At 38.4% G+C, this 18,171-nt stretch overlaps 2 protein-coding genes across 3 annotated transcripts; one reads left to right on the forward strand and one right to left on the reverse strand.

Annotated features, from left to right (window-relative positions):
• The first annotated feature begins 704 nt into the window (after positions 1–704).
• Positions 705–3,898, forward strand: tac3a (tachykinin precursor 3a). The gene is given in 8 exon segments (XM_053483128.1): positions 705–815; positions 818–864; positions 2,211–2,325; positions 2,437–2,536; positions 3,106–3,138; positions 3,238–3,291; positions 3,497–3,566; positions 3,645–3,898. Coding segments are annotated over 8 exon segments (522 nt in total). The 5' UTR covers positions 705–731; the 3' UTR covers positions 3,664–3,898.
• Positions 3,899–4,650: 752 nt separating this feature from the next.
• Positions 4,651–17,917, reverse strand: c1galt1la (core 1 synthase, glycoprotein-N-acetylgalactosamine 3-beta-galactosyltransferase 1, like a). Of its 2 annotated transcripts, none has more exons than XM_053483229.1 (5): positions 17,749–17,917; positions 17,392–17,487; positions 11,012–11,253; positions 10,054–10,718; positions 4,651–6,272 (listed from the first exon to the last, which is right to left on the reverse strand). In XM_053483229.1, exons 3-5 carry the CDS (start codon positions 11,214–11,216, stop codon positions 5,928–5,930), a joined length of 1,215 nt encoding a protein of 404 aa, XP_053339204.1. In that variant the 5' UTR covers positions 11,217–11,253; positions 17,392–17,487; positions 17,749–17,917; the 3' UTR covers positions 4,651–5,927. The 2 variants fall into 2 exon arrangements, with proteins under 2 accessions (XP_053339204.1, XP_053339203.1); XM_053483228.1 differs by having other exon boundaries at positions 17,422–17,487; positions 17,749–17,916.
• Positions 17,918–18,171: the final 254 nt, after the last annotated feature.

The following is an 18,171-nucleotide window of genomic DNA, read 5'->3' on the forward strand; positions in this document are numbered from 1 at the left end:
GCTAGAAGTGTAATATAATAGGAGATTTGTTTAAGTGAATATGGAGTCCAGCTTTGTTCTTGGAACCTCAGGTACAAAAATGTAGGAAATTCCAGTCCAAATTCAGGACAATTTGTGGGCGACAGGAGTCACAGCTCCTCAGAGAAAAGCTGTCTGCATCAACCATCTTTATGGTAAAGTGGATATTTTCCCAGTCACCACATGCATCTCGAGCAGACCACATGGGCCTGCATGCGATAAAATCTCCAACGAGAAGGGGGGCACCAGGATGAGACAGGCAGGTCCAAAGCGGAGAGGGGGTCTGGATCATCGGGAGTTCAGACAGTGTATGACATTATATGTATATGAGTATATTGTATTATGACAGTTAATCAGAATACTTATAGTAATGGATTGATTACTTTCTTCTGCAACATCAGTATAAAATGTTCAGGCGAATCATAAAAATATCATCCAATACAAGAAACTCTTTACAGTAAAGTTATGTTTCAATGTTTAATGTGTCACTACATGTCCAGGGTCTATACAAGCAAAAGGAATTAATGCTGCGTTAAGAAAAATAGCACCTGGAAACACTCGAAATGACGTCATTGGATGACCAAAGCGCGCGCTGCGGGGTTTTCTTTTTATGGAACGCCTTCGCACAATGTGATGTCAGGATCTTCATTTGCGTGACACGGACGCTATAAAACCTCAAAGCACATCTACACAGATACGGCCGATTGGACTCGATGCAGCGAACATCTATGCGGATATCTGCTCTGATAGGATACCAAGGCACAGCTTTAACCGTCGGCTCCTCTAACGCATCCAAGTGACTCCTCCGTGCGCCTCACCTGTGCCTCAGACCTTTAATCAGCTCAGGTAAGAGTACCATCATCTACACGGTGCATTAGGAAAATTGTAAATGCATAATAAACTTAGGGTGGGTGTAATATAATCGAACGTATTTACTGCAAAAAAAAAAAATGTACTTATAAATTAATAAACCTGATTACAGCGATCCAGAACGCACCAAATTGGAAGGAAAGAAACGCAGCAAATTTGTGCCAGCTCGGAAATAATGGCTTTTAAATAGAAATTAGATGATATATTATCCAATTGACCAATGATATATATATTATAATCATCTCATTTGCATCTAAATTAATTCAGTTAATTTACTCTTAAACCTTTACATTACGCAGGAACTCACGTCACATTAATTTATTTAAATGTATATTTTTTTATGATCATACCTGAAATATGTTACGTCCTATAACCTGGTGTGATGTTTGCGTGTATCGTATTCTTGTATTATGATGAGGTTCTAACCGACTTACGCGTTTTTACGCATTCACTCGCGTGGGTGTTTTTATGCATTATTTGATTAATTGTACTTTTTTTTTTACTTAACTTTAGATAAGCCAAAGAATTCACAAACCCTTCTGTTACTTTAATGCTAACTTTTTAATTGTATTCTTCTTCCTTTTTTATGCAGGGATTTGGGTAGGAGTGCCAAATATTATTGCGCAAATTATGACTATCATGAAAATAATAAGAATTTATCTCCAGATTATATTCACCTAATCATGTAAAATACATTAAGCATGTATACAACATAACACAGCGAGTTTTTGCTATTAAACAAATGAGAATAGCAGGGTTGGACTTATTCCACTATTAGAAAACAGTTTTAAGAGGACTCCAGTGGGTTCTTTAGAATGGTAAGGGTTATTACATTCTGGAAAATAAAGGATAGTTTGGAATCCTTTCTGATGGCGGAAACACTTTATTGTTGTTTATTGTATTTGCAATATTTTAGGGTCCCCACATTTTATTTTTCTTTGAAAGTATTAGAACTCGTTAATTGGCAAATTTAAGCCTAATGAACAGTAGGCTAAACAAATCAAAGAAAGGGTTACCAGCCCAAGTCAACATCTGGTAACAGGTTATATAGTAATTTTACACAAGACAGCGAATATCTGGGTCATAAATATGAAAATAAAAGTCTGGTGTGCTTTGCGTCTTCATTTGGTGTATGTTGTGTATCAGCCCTCCTAATAAAACTAGATACCCAGAGAGAGACAGAGAGAGAGAGAGAGAGAGAGAGAGATTTGCTGGGTTTACGCATTACGCAGCGTATAAACGGTGCTAAAACGGTGCGTTTTGATTTATTTCATTCAGCTCATTTATTTATATTCACATATTTGTGTGTTTTCTCTCATCAGACTGTGTGTAAAAATGTACCGAGGCTTGCTGCTGGTGTCCCTCATCCTCCTGGTTGAGACGCGGCTCAGTGAGTCGAACTGCGCGGAACCAGAGACGCAGAAATCCACCTCGGACGTAAGCAAGTTTACCTTTATTCATCTTAACTATTATATGGATTTTATTTGTCTGTTTGTTTGTTTGTTTGTTTGTTTCGCATCATAATCTCTACTCGTTCTTTGCACGCAGGAGAGTTCAAGTTTTCGCCTCGCGGCTCGTAACTTGCTCAAGCGCTATCACGACATAGACTACGATAGTTTTGTCGGACTGATGGGCCGCAGGAGCGCCGGTGAGGAAGCATCTCCTTCTCCATCTCCATCTCCATTATGACTGTAGTGATTACATGAGATGTTTGTGCCATGTGTTTTGAAAAGCCAGATTGGCTTGGGTGCTGGAAGATTATATAAACAACAGTAACCATCATCATCACCATCGTCATCACTTTAAATCACCCCAAACCTCAACCTTTAAAAAATTAAATACACAAAAGCAACCATTTCAATTTACCAGTCAGGACCGTTTCCATTAAGAAAAGTTTGATTAAGTGAGAGGGTGGTCTGGTGGCATAGGTCACTGTCAGCTCACACCTCCAAGGTCCAGGCTCGATTCCCACCTCGGTTTGCATCTTCCCCCCATGCTTGGTGGGTTTCCTCCCACACTCACAAAAGACATGTAGAGGATAATTGGTGCTCCCAAATTGCCTGTAGTGTGTGAATGAGCATGTGTGTGTGCCCAGCGATGGACTGGCATCCCATTTAAGGTGTTCCCCACTTCATGTCTCCTGGGATAGGCTCCAGACCACTGTAATATCAGTAGTATAGATGATAAGTCAGTCTGACAGTGTTATTTGTTTTCCAGATGCTGATGATGATGACCAGTCTCAGCGCAAACGTAAGCCCATCTTACTTTTTGATTTTCCACATATTATCTATATCTAGCTATAATTTCCCATTCCACACAACGAAAGTCCCATTTATGTTTTGATTTTAGGAGAAATGCATGACATCTTTGTTGGACTTATGGGACGGCGAAACAGTGAAGATGGTGAGAATAAATTTAAGTCCAAATACCTGCCTCTTTTTAAAATTTTTTGCAAAAACATTGTACTGCCCTGACAAGCACCAAGCTAAATTCCCAGTGCTAAATCAACATCTATGTAAGCCCGTCTGGATTTGGGTGTTAATTTAACTCTGGGATTTGCAAGTTTAAATTCCCAGCAGCTTAGATTGTGTTGGATTTACACCGACAGACGCTGAACGTCCTTGGAGGAAAGACTACCCAGAGACACGTGGCCTGTTCTTTAACAAGTGCAGACTGAGGTTAGTGTTGTATATGGCCTTAAAACAAGAGCTCATGCATGAATTACTGCTAAGTAAAGCCATTGTTTTCCATTGCAGGTTTCGTCGTGGGTTATAGGCAAAAATCTTCTGGATCAGCTGTGCCGTTCTTACAGGATTAACTCCTTTTCATGACACACTCTGCAAAAAAAGCTAAAAAAAAAAGTTAAATAATTACACGATTGCAATTATTCTAAATTACATTTGTCAAAGGATGATGATTTTATGTTGAACTGCAACTAAAACTTACATAGATTTGTATATATCAGTAGCAGTATATATATAAATCTCTAGAAACATCTTTATCTGACTATATTTATTTACCACATTAACTTTCTAATGTAAAAAAATACATGATTTTTGTAAATAAATGTATTATTTAATTGAGCTCGTCATTGATATACAGATACACAGGGCATTATATATAGGTTTATAATAGATAATAGATTTTGTAGTTTTTAAAACCTGGTCATTCTGCAAGTTCTACATGATGGTATACAAATGAAAATTTCATATAAAGCATTCTGTCTAAACAATAAATATGATATTGGGTATAGATGAATTGTTTAAATGCAAGGCCAGCAGAACGTTTTTCATATGCAACATCATGATGCAGGGGCCATAAAAATGCCTCACAGTATAATGGCACTGATGTGTAGAATTACTCAGTGCAACATGTTGAGTTGAAAAAATTATTACAGGTTGACAATTTAATTTCTCTCCTGCCATGCCCGGTCCTCATCAGCATTAAAATATTTCATAAAAAAGGAAAAAAAAAACTAAAGGAAAAAGAAAGACTAACAAACTGGAGCGCTTTTAATTATCTCTTGATCAGTTCTCTAGTATTATATTTTTGAGATGGAATAGAAAATGTACAAATAACCAAAACTCTTCAGAGTCATTAAATCTTAAGAGATACTTGAATACTACAAAGAGAGAAAAGCTTCTTTGCCACATGGAAGTCATGGATAGAGGAAGTCGCTCCATTTTGAGTGAGGAAACTTAAGAAGAAAATAAATCATGTACATTGACATCACTTCCTGCACAATAATTTAAGAGAACACGCTTAAAATTAATCAGTGTTTATTTTTCAGTGCAAAGACATCATATTACAGTCCTTGCTGTAAATCATATCCATCACCATCATCTCCACAGGCTTAATTATCCCAGTGCAAAAAAAAAAAAAAAATGAAATACAGAAATCACATCAATATCTAAACAATTATCTACTGCAAAAAATGCAATCAACAGACCAGTGGGTAAGTGAGAGTCTTGAACCTTGACAGCAAGTGCTTTGCTGGCCAGAACATTAAATGAAGTTGCTAGGACAGAAATTAAAATCATGTCGAAGACAGAACACGTGAGACTTTTGAATGACATGAAGTGAGGGCATGAGGTTATAGAGCCAACACATCACCGATAGGGCGGTGAGGGCAAAACAAAGCCTATTAATTGGCCCTGATTGGATTCATTTCCCAAATCAGCACATCCTAAAATATTTGATTCCTATTATAGTAGGGGATTTTGTCAGCAGTAACCTTTTTTATTTAAAGAATAAAAATATATATCTTTTATCAATCTATAGTTCAAATTAATAAACAAAAATCACAAGCATTGTGTTTATTTAAAGACATATCCGCTATACACCAATCATTCATAACATTAAAACCCAAAACATTAAAACCAGTATTGTGTAAGTTCCACTTGGGTTGTGGTTGGATCCCTCCACTTGGATCCCTCTGTGGATCAGACCCGTTTATCCAATGCATTTAATGTATGCTAGATCGGATTGAGACCTGGGGAGTTTAGAGGTCGGGCCAGTGGCATTTGTTCTTTTGGGCTCCATATTTGACACTCTGATACAGTAGGTGTTCTGATTCGTTTCTGTTATGGCCAGCAGTGGCTTTTTTTTTTTCTTCAGTAATTTGATCTACATTGGCTTTTCTGTGGGATCAGACCGGATGAACTGGCCTTTGGGATCCTGTCCTGTTGACTTTTCTGTGGTGGACAACTTGCTGACTGTAATAAACTTTTGACAGTAGAGGCTCCTGCCAAACATGTCTTTACAGAAAGCTTCAGGATATCTGCATTTAAGTGAATTAGTTTGAAGTAACTGTAGAAGCAATAACATGTTCGAATGAGTGTCTTGTTTTATATAAACCGACACTTTGCTGTGCAACCGTCAGAAAATTTATCAGCAGCTGACCAATCAGATCTGAGAATTTAATCTCATAATCTCAAAATGTGTATAAACCGATTTTTATCTCCCTTAGCTTCTGACAACTCGCCATGATCAATTTACATGCCACGTCCACACGTTCCCTTTCTCTACATAAAACGTTTTTAGCTTCCTGAGGAGGCTTGGTTCTCCTGTATGGTTGCACTGCTGTTATTTGTTTCTTTATGCTCTTCAACTGTCTTTTGCACCGAGTCCCCTGCTGCATTCCCCTCATCCTCTGATCTTTTGGATGGCTTTGGTTGTTCTGCTACATGCTGCATTGCTTTCACAGTGACCTGCACCGGACTCTCAGAAGTGGTTGCTGGGTTAAGGAGGGGAGATGCTGGAGGCTGGTAGCGGTACTTGTAGCCGTAAGGCCGCAGGTGGTATGTGTAGTACTCTAGAACGTACATCAGCTCAGCGTCTACGTAATGGAAGGACACGGCGAGGTCGGAGCAGCACAGTGGACCCTGCAAACAAATATCACACAGGATGAGGTCAAGATGATCACACATTGCACAAAGAACTTCTGAGAAACAACTAGAAAAATAAGCTTGCATAACTCATATTAATAAGTACAGGTGTGTTCAAAATAATAGCAGTGTGTTGAAAAACATGTGAGTAAAGCTCCATGTCCATTTAATAACTTAAATTTAAATCACACAAATGCATTGGACACCCTCATACAGTATATCCTTACAAAGTGATGAAATTACAGTTTAAACAAAAATGCTTGAAGTTTAATATTTCTTGCGCATCTCTGAACTAATATTTAGTTGTATAACCATGCTTTCTGAGTTATGTTTGAGGTATGTTTCTGAGTCATGTTGCCTTATGCAAACATACCTTGTTTGACCTCTTTAAGTTTTCTGATGTACTCCAAATGATCCATGATCCCTGAAATGTGATAAATAGGCCAAACACCATAGTACAAGAAGCATCCCCATATCATGATGCTTGTGCCTCCATGCTTCACTGTCAATGCCTTAACGACTGAGCTGGCCCTAGCACAAACCTCCGGGAATTGTGGGTTAGTATCATGTGTGCACGTGTGTGTAGTTTGCATGGTCTCCCTGTGATTGGTGGATTTCTCCCAAAGACATGAAGTCCAAAGATGACATGAAATGTAAACAGACTGCCCAGTGTGTAGTGTGTGCGAACCAGGGTGTGCCCACCCATTAAGTGTTCACACCCACAGCAATTACAGTAGCACTAAAGATAATTGTCTTATACCTGCACGTTCTATTCTAAATTCTGATGTTTTGAATTATTAGTTCACAGAAAGTGAAGAAAAACAAATATTAGTCTGTTAAAAAAATAGCAGCGTCATCATACAGTATATCCTTACAAAATGATGAAATTACAGTTTAAACAAAAATGCTTGAAGTTTAATATTTCTTGCGCATCTCTGAACTAATATTTAGTTGTATAACCATGCTTTCTGAGTTATGTTTGAGGTATGTTTCTAAGTCATGTTGCCTTATGCAAACATACCTTGTTTGACCTCTTTAAGTTTTCTGATGTACTCCAAATGATCCATGATCCCTGAAATGTGATAAATAGGCCAAACACCATAGTACAAGAAGCATCCCCATATCATGATGCTTGTGCCTCCATGCTTCACTGTCTTCACAGTGTACTGTGGCATAAATTCAGTGTTTGGGGGCCTGACAAACTGTCTGCGGCCTCTAGACCCAAAAAGGACAATCTTGCTTTTATCAATCCACAAAATGTTGCGCCCTTTCTCTTTAGGCCAGTCAATGTGTTCTTTGGCGAACTTTAAGCTCTTTAGCACATGTCTTTTTTTCAGCAATTGGACTTCTTGCTGATAGCTTGGCTTCACATAGCCGTCTTCTAATAATAACAGTACTCACAGGTAACTTTAGGCGATCTTTGACCATGCTGAAACTGATCATTTGCTGAGTTTTTGCCAATTTTGTTATTCTTTGATCCATTCGAATGGCAGTTTTCTCCCACATCTTTCTGGTTTTGATCTCCATTTTAAAGCATTTGGTATCATTTTAGCAGAGCAGCCTATTATTTTCTGCACTTCTTTGTATGTTTTTTTCCATCTCTAATCAACTTTTAAATCAATGTACACTGTTGTTCTGAACAATATCTGGAACGACAGAATAATTTACCTCTCCAATTGAACTCCACACTGCTATTATTTTGAACACACACTTTAATTATGATTACATTACACAGAATCAGGTGCATCCAATCATGACTGTTGGGTCTGTTGGTTTTCTATTACTCCACTACACCTACAAGTAAAATATTTACCATGAAGAAATGTGTTTTTGTTCTACTAACACAATATGAGAGAAAAAAATAAAAACTGTGAGTGGAGGGAAATTTAAGTTGTGAAAAATAAAACAACTTGCTTTGTTGAAATCCCACAAAATTGAATATAAAAATGCTATGGAATGCTATAGAAAAACAACACTTTGGGACTTAACATTAAAAGAAAAATAATAAAATTTGAGATGGTAAAAATGATTATTTTTCTACAAAAGCACTTCTTATCAATATTACACATCACTGGGGCCGATAACCACTCATTTTTCTTGCCTGAAAATTAACGATCCCTAATCAATAAATCATTAATAGTAAGAAGACGCACACTTATTCTTAATTTAAGTTTTATGTAAACATTTCTAGTGGCACAATCCCAACAAATTACTGAGGCAGTGTTATTTGACCACCACATATAGATTTTTTTTTTCTGTTTAAAATGAGCAAAACCTTATTTTATTGTACCATGCATTGATTCGTTCAGCCACTCCTTGCCCAGCAAGCTTGCTCTGTCTCTCTCTCTCACACACACACACAAACACGTTGGCAACGAAGCCATCGGGGGACAAGAGAAGTATTACGTTAGTCTCAAAACTCAGGCAGCATGGTGTCTATGTAGTTTACATTTAGGCATTTGGAAGACATTTTTATCCAGAGCGACTTACATTTATACCTTGCTCAAGGGCTGAACAGGGACAACTTGGTGGTCGTGGGATTTGACCTGGGACCTTCCGAAACTTAGTTCAATGCCTTAACCACTGAGCTGGCCCTAGCACAAACCTCTGGGAATTGTGGGTTCGTATTATGTGTGCATGTGTGTGTAGTTTGCATGGTCTCCCTGTGATTGGTGGATTTCTCCCAAAGACATGAAGTCCAAAGATGACATGAAATGTAAACAGACTGCCCAGTGTGTAGTGTGTGCGAACCAGGGTGTGCCCACCCATTAAGTGTTCACACCCACAGCAATTACAGTAGCACTAAAGATAATTGTCTTATACATACCAACAATATCTGCGGGCAGGAAAGCGGCCCTGCAAGGGAGCACCCTTCTCAACACACCCTTGGTGTCAAGTTGACTTTCAACACTTAGGAAACATTTGCTTTAAATCGATGAAGCCTCCAAACAACCAAACACCCCTCTCCCTACCAGCTCCCGCCACAAAATAAAATTAGAAAAAAAAATTAGATAAGTATGTCGCCAATACTGCTCTTGTTTTTCACTAAATATACATTGTCCAAGATAAGACAAACAACCCTGCTGTAAGTTCACCCTCATGTGATGTACAAGTTAATAGAAACATGGAGCAAATATGGAGAAACAGGACGCAAAACATTATCAGTTAATGCATCTGTTAATAGTGGCAATTAATCATTAACATCGTTCCTGATTAACATAATAAATTACTCATGACTACTTAATTCAAATTGTTCTTTAATCGCAAGTAATTTCATGATGATTAATTAATTATGACTAATATGGTACAAATAAAAAAGCTATGCGTCAATTTACTACAACTACAGTTAAGTTTATATTCATTTGTGCTTCATTTTAGATTTTATATTATTCTTCAGAATAGTACGTGATGTCTGAGGAGAGAATCTGCAATATTTCAATACAATCCCCATTGCATTACACAATAGAATCACACAAATGTAGAGGGACTACACAATGTTACAAATAACTCAGTCACTGGAATATTAATAATGGAACCACAGTGGTCTTCCATAAAACCCCGTAGTTCACGGGCTAGGGCCAAACAACGTAGAATATTCACAGACATCACCAATAAGGGTGCGCATGGGGCAAATCCATTCTGAGTTTATTTCCCTTGAGCACAAATCAATGACTTAACCTGCAAGAGTACTGACTTTCTTGAGCAATGTTAATTAAAGGAAATTTCAAGCCCATGATGTTAATTAAAGGAAATTTCAAGCCCATGATCAGAGACTTACCAGCACAATCGGATAGTAGCAGTAACTCCAGTACCAGAAGCTTCGGTCAAAATTGAAAGTGAGATGGTGCTCAGGGATGAAGGGGTGGAAGGTCTCACGCTGTACATCATCTCTTGAGTCTCCTGCCAGCACACCCATCTTTTCCAAACACTGACCCATGGCCAGGTCCTCCACTGAGGTAGTATGAGTGCACACTTCGGTACTGAAGCCCTCCACAAATCGTCTCAAGGCCTCCTTGCTGAGCACGTATCCAGCGCCACCGCTCATGTAGCCCTGTTTGGCGAAGGGTTTGAAGCGTTTGCCGAAGTAGATCGGCTGCTCTGAGGAGTAGTTGGACAGGACCCAGCGCAGGTTCTCGACCACAACAAAAGTGTCATCATCAGCTTTGAGAAACCAGTCTGCTTCGTCGGCATGGTTCTTCAGGACATAATGGAAGGCTCGGATGGTCTTCCAGTAGAGCTGATCACGCCCTTCACCTGTTCCGAGGCCCACTGTTGGGAAGTCACTATTCTCCTCTGAGCTCATGAACAGCACCTTGTTGCAATGTCGACTCCATGTTGCTTTCACGTGCCGCGCCTTTGACTGCAGATTATCCGGGCCGGTCATGACCCAGCACAGGATACGTACCTTACTGTAAAGCTCATTTGCAACATGGATGTCCTCTTCTATAGAAAAAATTATAAATAATATACTTGGTAAAACTGTTAATTGACGTTTATGAAGCTTACATTTTGGTTTAAAGTTACACCAAGTTACACCAAGAAATAAAGTCATAAAAAATACAAGCATAGCTTAATTACTAAGAAGTAAAAATGATTGGGTGTGGCTACTTTTACTTCCAGTTAATGGATAAATACTTCAATCAACTTATCCTAGAGCTAGTTTCCTTTCTTAAGCTACACAAGCTGTTAAGGTCACATATACCAGCCCAGCCCACTAGAAGGAAGAGCTGTCGCACCTTCATGATGAGGGTGATTCAGGTTGTTGAGAGCAGATAGGTGCTCCTTCCAGGTGTTGTAGTGTGTGTTCTGCTCGTCCTGCTGTGCACCGAGCCACTGGCGGAAGTTCCGCTCGAGCCACACCTCCTCCAGAAAGAAGTAAAAAGTACAGCAGCCAACCAGAAAGCCCAGAACAAGCGCAATCCTGGAGCTCACCGCGTTCATGGCAACCTCTTCACATCCAGCTACAATCTCTCAAGAGCTGGAAAACAAAAACAAAAGAATGAACATAATCACACTTATGTTTTTAAACTGCATAACACATCATTCCAACTATTCTTGGACAGACAGCACTGTCTAGCGTAGGAGCGGTGTGTTGATGCCTCATGGCTTGGGGTCCAACCCAGAATGCGGCACATGTTTCCTCCAAGTTCTATTATATAAGTATAATAAGTTTTATGAAGTGATAAGGTACTGACATCCTCATTGGGCCTCACTGAACTAAAACACAATGCATCTTGTGTTTTAACCTATATATTATCTGTTCTGCGTCTGTCAATATTATGAGTGGACTCTATATTCATTCATTTAATAGAAACATACATTTTCCCTATTCTGATAATTGATGTGAACATTCTTGCTTCAACTAAAGCTCTTGACCTGTATCTGCTTCTCTGTAGTTTTTTTGTTTTTGTAGCGGTTTTCTTTTCTTCTTTGACTTGTGCTGTTGCCACATTATTGGCTGATTAGATAAATGTATAAAACATGCAAGTTCATGTGTTCCCAATAAAGGAACCCTTTCCTGCTCCTGGGACAATTTTCCCCAAATTAACATTGTAAAAATAAGACATCTGGACACCACTAACTTTAAGGATGGAGCAGCTTGAACACGCATTAAGCTCCTTGAACTTGTATATAAAAGTTCAACCTGGAGGAAAGAAATTCCTGGACACTAACAGAGACGTGCGTTTGTGCAATAACTTGTCTTTCATTTACTTTCTACAAACTTTAACCTTAAAATTCCACAGGGTTCAAGACACCTGACAAGTAATTGTTTCCAACAATTATTTACATATAGATCACTTCACATGTAATTCATTACCTCACAAACGCAGTGGGTCATTAGTTTACATACACTTTGTTCAGGTTCATCTGTACAAACACTACTACACATGTATAAACACCATGGGACCATACGGCCATCATATCTCTCAGGAATGAGACATGTTTTGTCTCCTACAGATGAATGTACTTTGGTACGAAAAGTACAAATCCATCCCAGATAACAGAAAAGACACTTGTGGAGACACTGGAGGAAACTGGTACAGAAGAATCAATATTCACATTAAAACAAGTCCCATAACAAAGTAACCTGAAAGGCTGAAGCCAGTGCTGCAAATATGCTATAAGAAGCCAGACTATGGTTTACAGCCACGTATGGGGACAAAAGATCTTACTTTTACTCTGGTCTAATGAAGGAAAAAAAAAAAAACCTTTGTCCATCCTGCATGGAAGAAAAAGAGGGAGGTTTACAAGCTGAAGAACACCATCCCACCCACATACTGTAGATCAAGGGTGGTAGAATCACGTTTACAAAATCACTTTACAAAATAGATGGCATAATGAGGAAGGTAGATTATTTGGATATAATGATAAAAAACATATCTCAAGACATCAGCCAGGAAGATAAAGCTTGGTCGCAAATGTGACTTCCAAATGGACAATGACCAAAAGCATCCTTTTAAAGTTGCAGACAAATGGCTTAAGAACAATAAAGTTAAGGTATTGAAGTGGCCCTAACCTCAACCCAATAGACAAACTGTGGACTGATGTGGGAAAAAAAAAAAACAATGAATCTGTGAGCAAGAAGACCTATAAAACCTGATCAGTTACACCGGTTTTATCAGAAGGGATGGGCCAAAATTCCAGCAACATAAGAAGCTTGTGGGAGGCTACCTGAAAAGTATGACCCATGCTAAACAATTTAAAGGCAATATTACCAAATAGTAATAAGTATGTAAACCAGTGACTAGGAATGTGATGAAAGACATAAAAGTTGAAACATATCTTTCCCTCTGCTATTATTTTGACATTTGACATTTTTAAAATAAAGTAGTGATCCTAACTGACCTAAGCCAGTAAACGTTTACTAGGATTGTACATCAGGTAGTGAGGGTTTGAATGTGTTTGGCTAGGGTGTGCACGCATCTGGCCTCCTTAGTATTCGTTATAACACTGGAATGGTTTGTTTTGGGTGGGGCACTGCAAGTTATTGCGAATAAAATTAATTATCCTTATTGTCTGTCTAATTATTTTAATTGTCTTTAATCCAGGCTGTCAACTAAGCATGCAGCCACAGGATAGATATAAGATATGATTGCATTTGCATCCATCAACAAAAATAGTGGAAAGTGCTGCCAGTTAGCTTTGCTGAGGCCAATGTTTACATTACTTGTGTATGTTAAAGAAATATAGTATGTCCTTTGAATTATGAAATATGTTTTTAAAATGTCCAATAATTAATTTTAGGATTTTTTTTAAAAGGCAAAGCTTAAGGAAAAATCTCATCACCAAGATGAATCTAAAAATGTTTTTTTTACTAAATAAATCGATTTACCATAACATCGATATATACCAAAATACATAGAACACTAAAATCATTTTAAAAAAAAAACTAATTATAACTAATAATATGAAATAAATATCAGTCACCCCTAACCATTGGTGTTCATGTTACACAGAGTATAATTTTTAAATATAGTTGCAAGCAACAATGAGTGGGGCCAGGCATCCCGCGCCATCGCCATTCCGGTCCTCCAGAAAAACAGTGGGCACATGCCAATACCATTATGACAATGTTTTTCTTGTTTTTTTTTTGGTTTTTTTAAAGGGGGGAATTTTATGTTTAATATGATGTCACTCAATATAATGCCACACAAAGTTATTAATCACTTTTCAGCATAAGTTTGAAACATCACCACAGCTGATCCATTTTTGATATTTAAAAATGCCTGTACATTTTTGATCACATGGGCCCAGTTTGGTGTTAATCACATGAATTCCCTCGGAAGAATGGATCAAATTCCTTAGGGTGCGTTTTGGCAAACGACTAAATATAACTTCCTGTTAAGTTGTTCGGCTCAATGAGCTCTAAATGTGTACCAGGTTTTGCATGCATATGTGCAAGCGTGTATGAGCTGTGCAGCAAAACAGACACCCTTTTAACTCGAAACAGACTTGAGAATGAGAAGCAACACCAGTGAGAAAGTTAGTTCCTGTATAAATGAGCCATATAACAAATTTATGCAAAATCGTATTAGAAGTAGAATTTTTTTTATTTGTTTATTATAATTTATTCTATTGTACTTTTTCTCAGGTATGGCAAAATTTAGTGAAGGTGGAAAGTAAAGATTGTACAGGCAGGGTAGAGATGCAGACCCAGCGGAAAAAAAAGAAAAGAGCACAGACAAAGAACGAGAACAGCGCAGACAGTCATGAGTAGGGCTGGGCGATAAAACGATAACGATATGTATCGCGATAGACACGTGATCGATATCAATAAAAAATGTGTTCGATAAAACGTTCGATAATTTTTATTCTTTGTCTGAAGAAAACAGAGGTCGCGAAGCTAGTTTGGTTGCTGTCATGCGCATTCGCTCCGCGACCGCCACTAGGACCCTGAAGTAGTACGGTCGCGATTCAGGAAGTATAAGAGGAGACAAGATGGCGCTTCACATCGCTCAGTCATTGAGTCTGCCCATGCCGTTTCCGACGCGTCGCCGGATCTTATGTGATTTTGGGTCCAATTCCTGATTGAGTGCGTGTTGCTAGAACGATGTGTTAGCTTCTCCGCTTTATTTTGTCGTTTCTCGCGGCAGCGCAACAGCCCGTTAATTCATGCCCATGCAGTGATAAGAAAGACAAATGAGTGGATAAAATATTCTTTTATTTTCTGCATTGTCAGGCGGTATTACAAACTTCCGGGTGGATTTCGTACTTAAATCAAACCAAAAACTACAAAAAAACAAAAAAAAAAAACAGGTTCAGGCTCGATATTCCAGCTCATCTCACATTTCCGCGTTCACGCACATTGGACTGCATTACCCACAAAGCATTGCCTGCACTGGACTACACTCCCGTAAACAGCTGCCGTAAAATCAACCCCTCTCCCGCAACAGCGGGTATAATTGTGTAAACTCTTGCTCTCGGCGTGAGAGAGTTCTTACAATGACTCGCATGGTTATCCTGCCTGTTCGCGCTATTTTCGCATTTGGATTTACCGTCCACGCTACAAGGGGTAACTGCTAGTCTTCTGGTCCGCTTCCGGTTGCCCGTGACAGTTGCATTAACAAAGGCACTCGCTTTCTTGTAACCTAGCAACGTAGGGAGTGATACACTAACGTCAATCATGTAACAGTATCCTGTTTGGTTGCGCCATGTCGTTGTCTCAGGCTGGTCTGCTGGATTCCTCTTCAAAAGCAGAAAATACACTTATTTTATTACACTTTATTAAGCATTTCTTATTATTTTCTTTCGTTTTGCACATTAAATGTTAAAAGATAATTGTTAAGTGTTCATTATGTCGAGTTATCTGAGAATTTGCACATCAGCCTCTGCTTTAAATTTGAAAAAAGCCAGGAGACACGGGAATCAACTCTGGAATCCCTTTTAATTCTTGTGTCTGACAGCTTTGCAGGTTACACAACAATTGTTCAAAATAGATTTGACTAAGTGAGGGAGAGAGAGCAAGGTCGATAAACTTAAATGAAAACCAGAAAAAAGGGTACATCACTATTCCAGATAAATAACAGTTAAATAAAATTTAAACAAATACACCAACAAAATTATTTAACTAAGCTTCTAACACAACTAACACATACTATTCTATCAATCCTTGAAAGGACATGTAATACACAACTTCATATTACATTTTTTGTGAATACATTTAAAACTTAAACAACAATCACAGCATACCGTAAGTTACTCTTTTTCTTATAACGAGCACTATAGTGAATTAATTAAATATCAAGTAACTCAATCAAGATTCAAGTGATCAGTCCTTTGTATAAGTATGATCTTACCATCAGTGTCCCTGAGATGACCAGCAGCCGATGCGCTTCCCTGTCTCACATGTTACTGACTGCAGTTTCTTACACACAAGTTTTTAATGAAATGTACAGTATAATGCGTCAAGCTCTACTTTTTGTGGTTTCATAAATTTTTAGAAGTTATTGCTATTAAAGCAGTTTTAGGTGTAAAAGAAGAAATACATTTCAAGAGATTTGCATCACCCAAATTCGACCTTTTCTGTAGAATGACCCGCAGATATTCTGTGGACTGATAAGTGTTTTTCCTGTTCCTGTACATATGGTGTAAAATTAACAGCATTTCATAAACAGAACACCACATCAACAGTCAAGACATGGTGGTGATAGTTTGATGGTCTGAGGCTGCTTTAAAACTTCAGGACCTGGACAACATGCCATAATTTTTGGAACCAGAAAATCTACTAGAAAATTCCTGAAGAAGAATGCTTTGCTATCATTTTGTGACCTCAAGCTCAAGCGCACTTGACTTACGCAACAGGACAATGACCGGAAAACACCAGCACAACCACCTCCGAATGGCTCAAAAAAAAAAAAAAAAAAAAAAAGTTAAAACAAAGAAAAGTGGGATAAAATTCCTCCACAGCAATGTGCAAGACTGATCACCAGTTATCGCAAACACTTGAACACAACTGTTGGCACCAAAGGTGGAACAACCAGTTATTAGATTTCAGGCAAGTTACTTTTTCATACAAGGCCAGGTAGGTTTATATAGATGTTTTCCCTTAATAAATAAAATCATCATTTAAAAACTACATCTTGTATTTACTTCCGTTATCTTTGTGTAATATTAAAATTTGTCTCAATCATACAACATAAAAATAGCTAAAAGGGGCATTGGTGGCTCAGTGGTAGGTTTCTCACCAGCCATGTAGAAGGCACAGGTTCAAATCCCATCTAATGTCCAAACCCCAGCCACCACAATGCGGGTCTCGAGCCCGAATAAAATAGGAGGGTCGCATCAAGAAAGCTATCCGGCATACAACCTCTGTTAAACCCCATAGCAACTCCCCGACAGGAGCAGCCAAAAGACTAAAAACAAATGTAGCAAAGTCAATACTGCAACAGTGTAAAGTTTTTTTTTTTTGCTTACAAAAAGCATTCTGCAAGTATGTGTACTGTGCCACAATCTAGTCAAACAAGATTACTCTTAACACCCTGTTTTACCACCTTGAACCACACAATGAACCCTCTTAGCTCTGTAGGTCTGATTCCTAGGAGGAGATTACCCTACAGGGAGATAATTTGAGATTTAAGTGATATACTGTAGAAGAAGAGCTGTTTAAGCTGGTTACCTTGAATGACTGGGAAATCTTGGTAGTTACCTTAATTCCCAGCACAGGGCATATGTTTCCTGGAAGTTACATCATCAGATCATAAGAAGCAGTAATCTGGATTTTAAGAGAGAAAGAGAGAAACAAACTGTGAGGTAAACATTAAACAAGTCTCTAATGCATTGCCTCTGTTTGGATCATTATCATTACCATAATCAATATTATTATTCTCAGAAAAACATAAGGCCTGTATAAAATGTTAAGTAATGGCTGAAGTTGCAATAAAAGTGGATCTGAAACACAAAACCTGTTCAAGTTAATCATTAAAAAACAGCGGATTTTCTTTTTTCTTAATCTTAGTTCTCTGTCACGTGTTACCTCTCCGCTGTCCTTCTGTTTGTCCATCTGTGATATTACTCAGCTGTCACGTCCTAACAGACTCCGCGAAGCACAGAAATCCCAAGAACCCCTGCATGTGTGTTAAAAACCACGTCCCATCTCATACCGTACGTCCCGCTCGAGGCCTCCTTTGTGTACTTCCATTCACGCGCTGCGTTTCCACCAGCTGCGCCTCTGAGCGATTTCATTGGATGGTCGGCTCTGTGCTCAAAGCCCCGCCCACATGCAAAAGCTAGATGAACGTAAATGCAAGAAAACCGAGTCAATGAATAAAAAAGTAAATTTAAATAGAAAACCAATGTACTTTACGCGTGTCTCAAGTTGTTTTGGGAATTACATATCGGTTGAAAAAAAAAAAAAACGAAGAAAGAAAATGCGGAAGTCATCTGTGGCAAATCATAG

The sequence above is a fragment of the Clarias gariepinus genome, chromosome 22 (assembly GCF_024256425.1).
Source record: "Clarias gariepinus isolate MV-2021 ecotype Netherlands chromosome 22, CGAR_prim_01v2, whole genome shotgun sequence".
NCBI classification, from domain to species: Eukaryota; Metazoa; Chordata; class Actinopteri; order Siluriformes; family Clariidae; genus Clarias; species Clarias gariepinus.

What these genes read in the sequence shown, in the direction of transcription:
- c1galt1la (XM_053483229.1), bottom strand. Translation starts at nt 11,216, where the DNA reads ATGAACGCGGTGAGCTCCAGGATTGCGCTTGTTCTGGGCTTTCTGGTT. An exon ending in GAATCACCCTCATCATGAAG is followed by an intron (nt 10,719 to 11,011) that starts GTGCGACAGCTC and finishes TTTTTTCTATAG; the next exon opens with AAGAGGACATCCATGTTGCA. An exon ending in GCTACTATCCGATTGTGCTG is followed by an intron (nt 6,273 to 10,053) that starts GTAAGTCTCTGA and finishes ATTTGTTTGCAG; the next exon opens with GGTCCACTGTGCTGCTCCGA.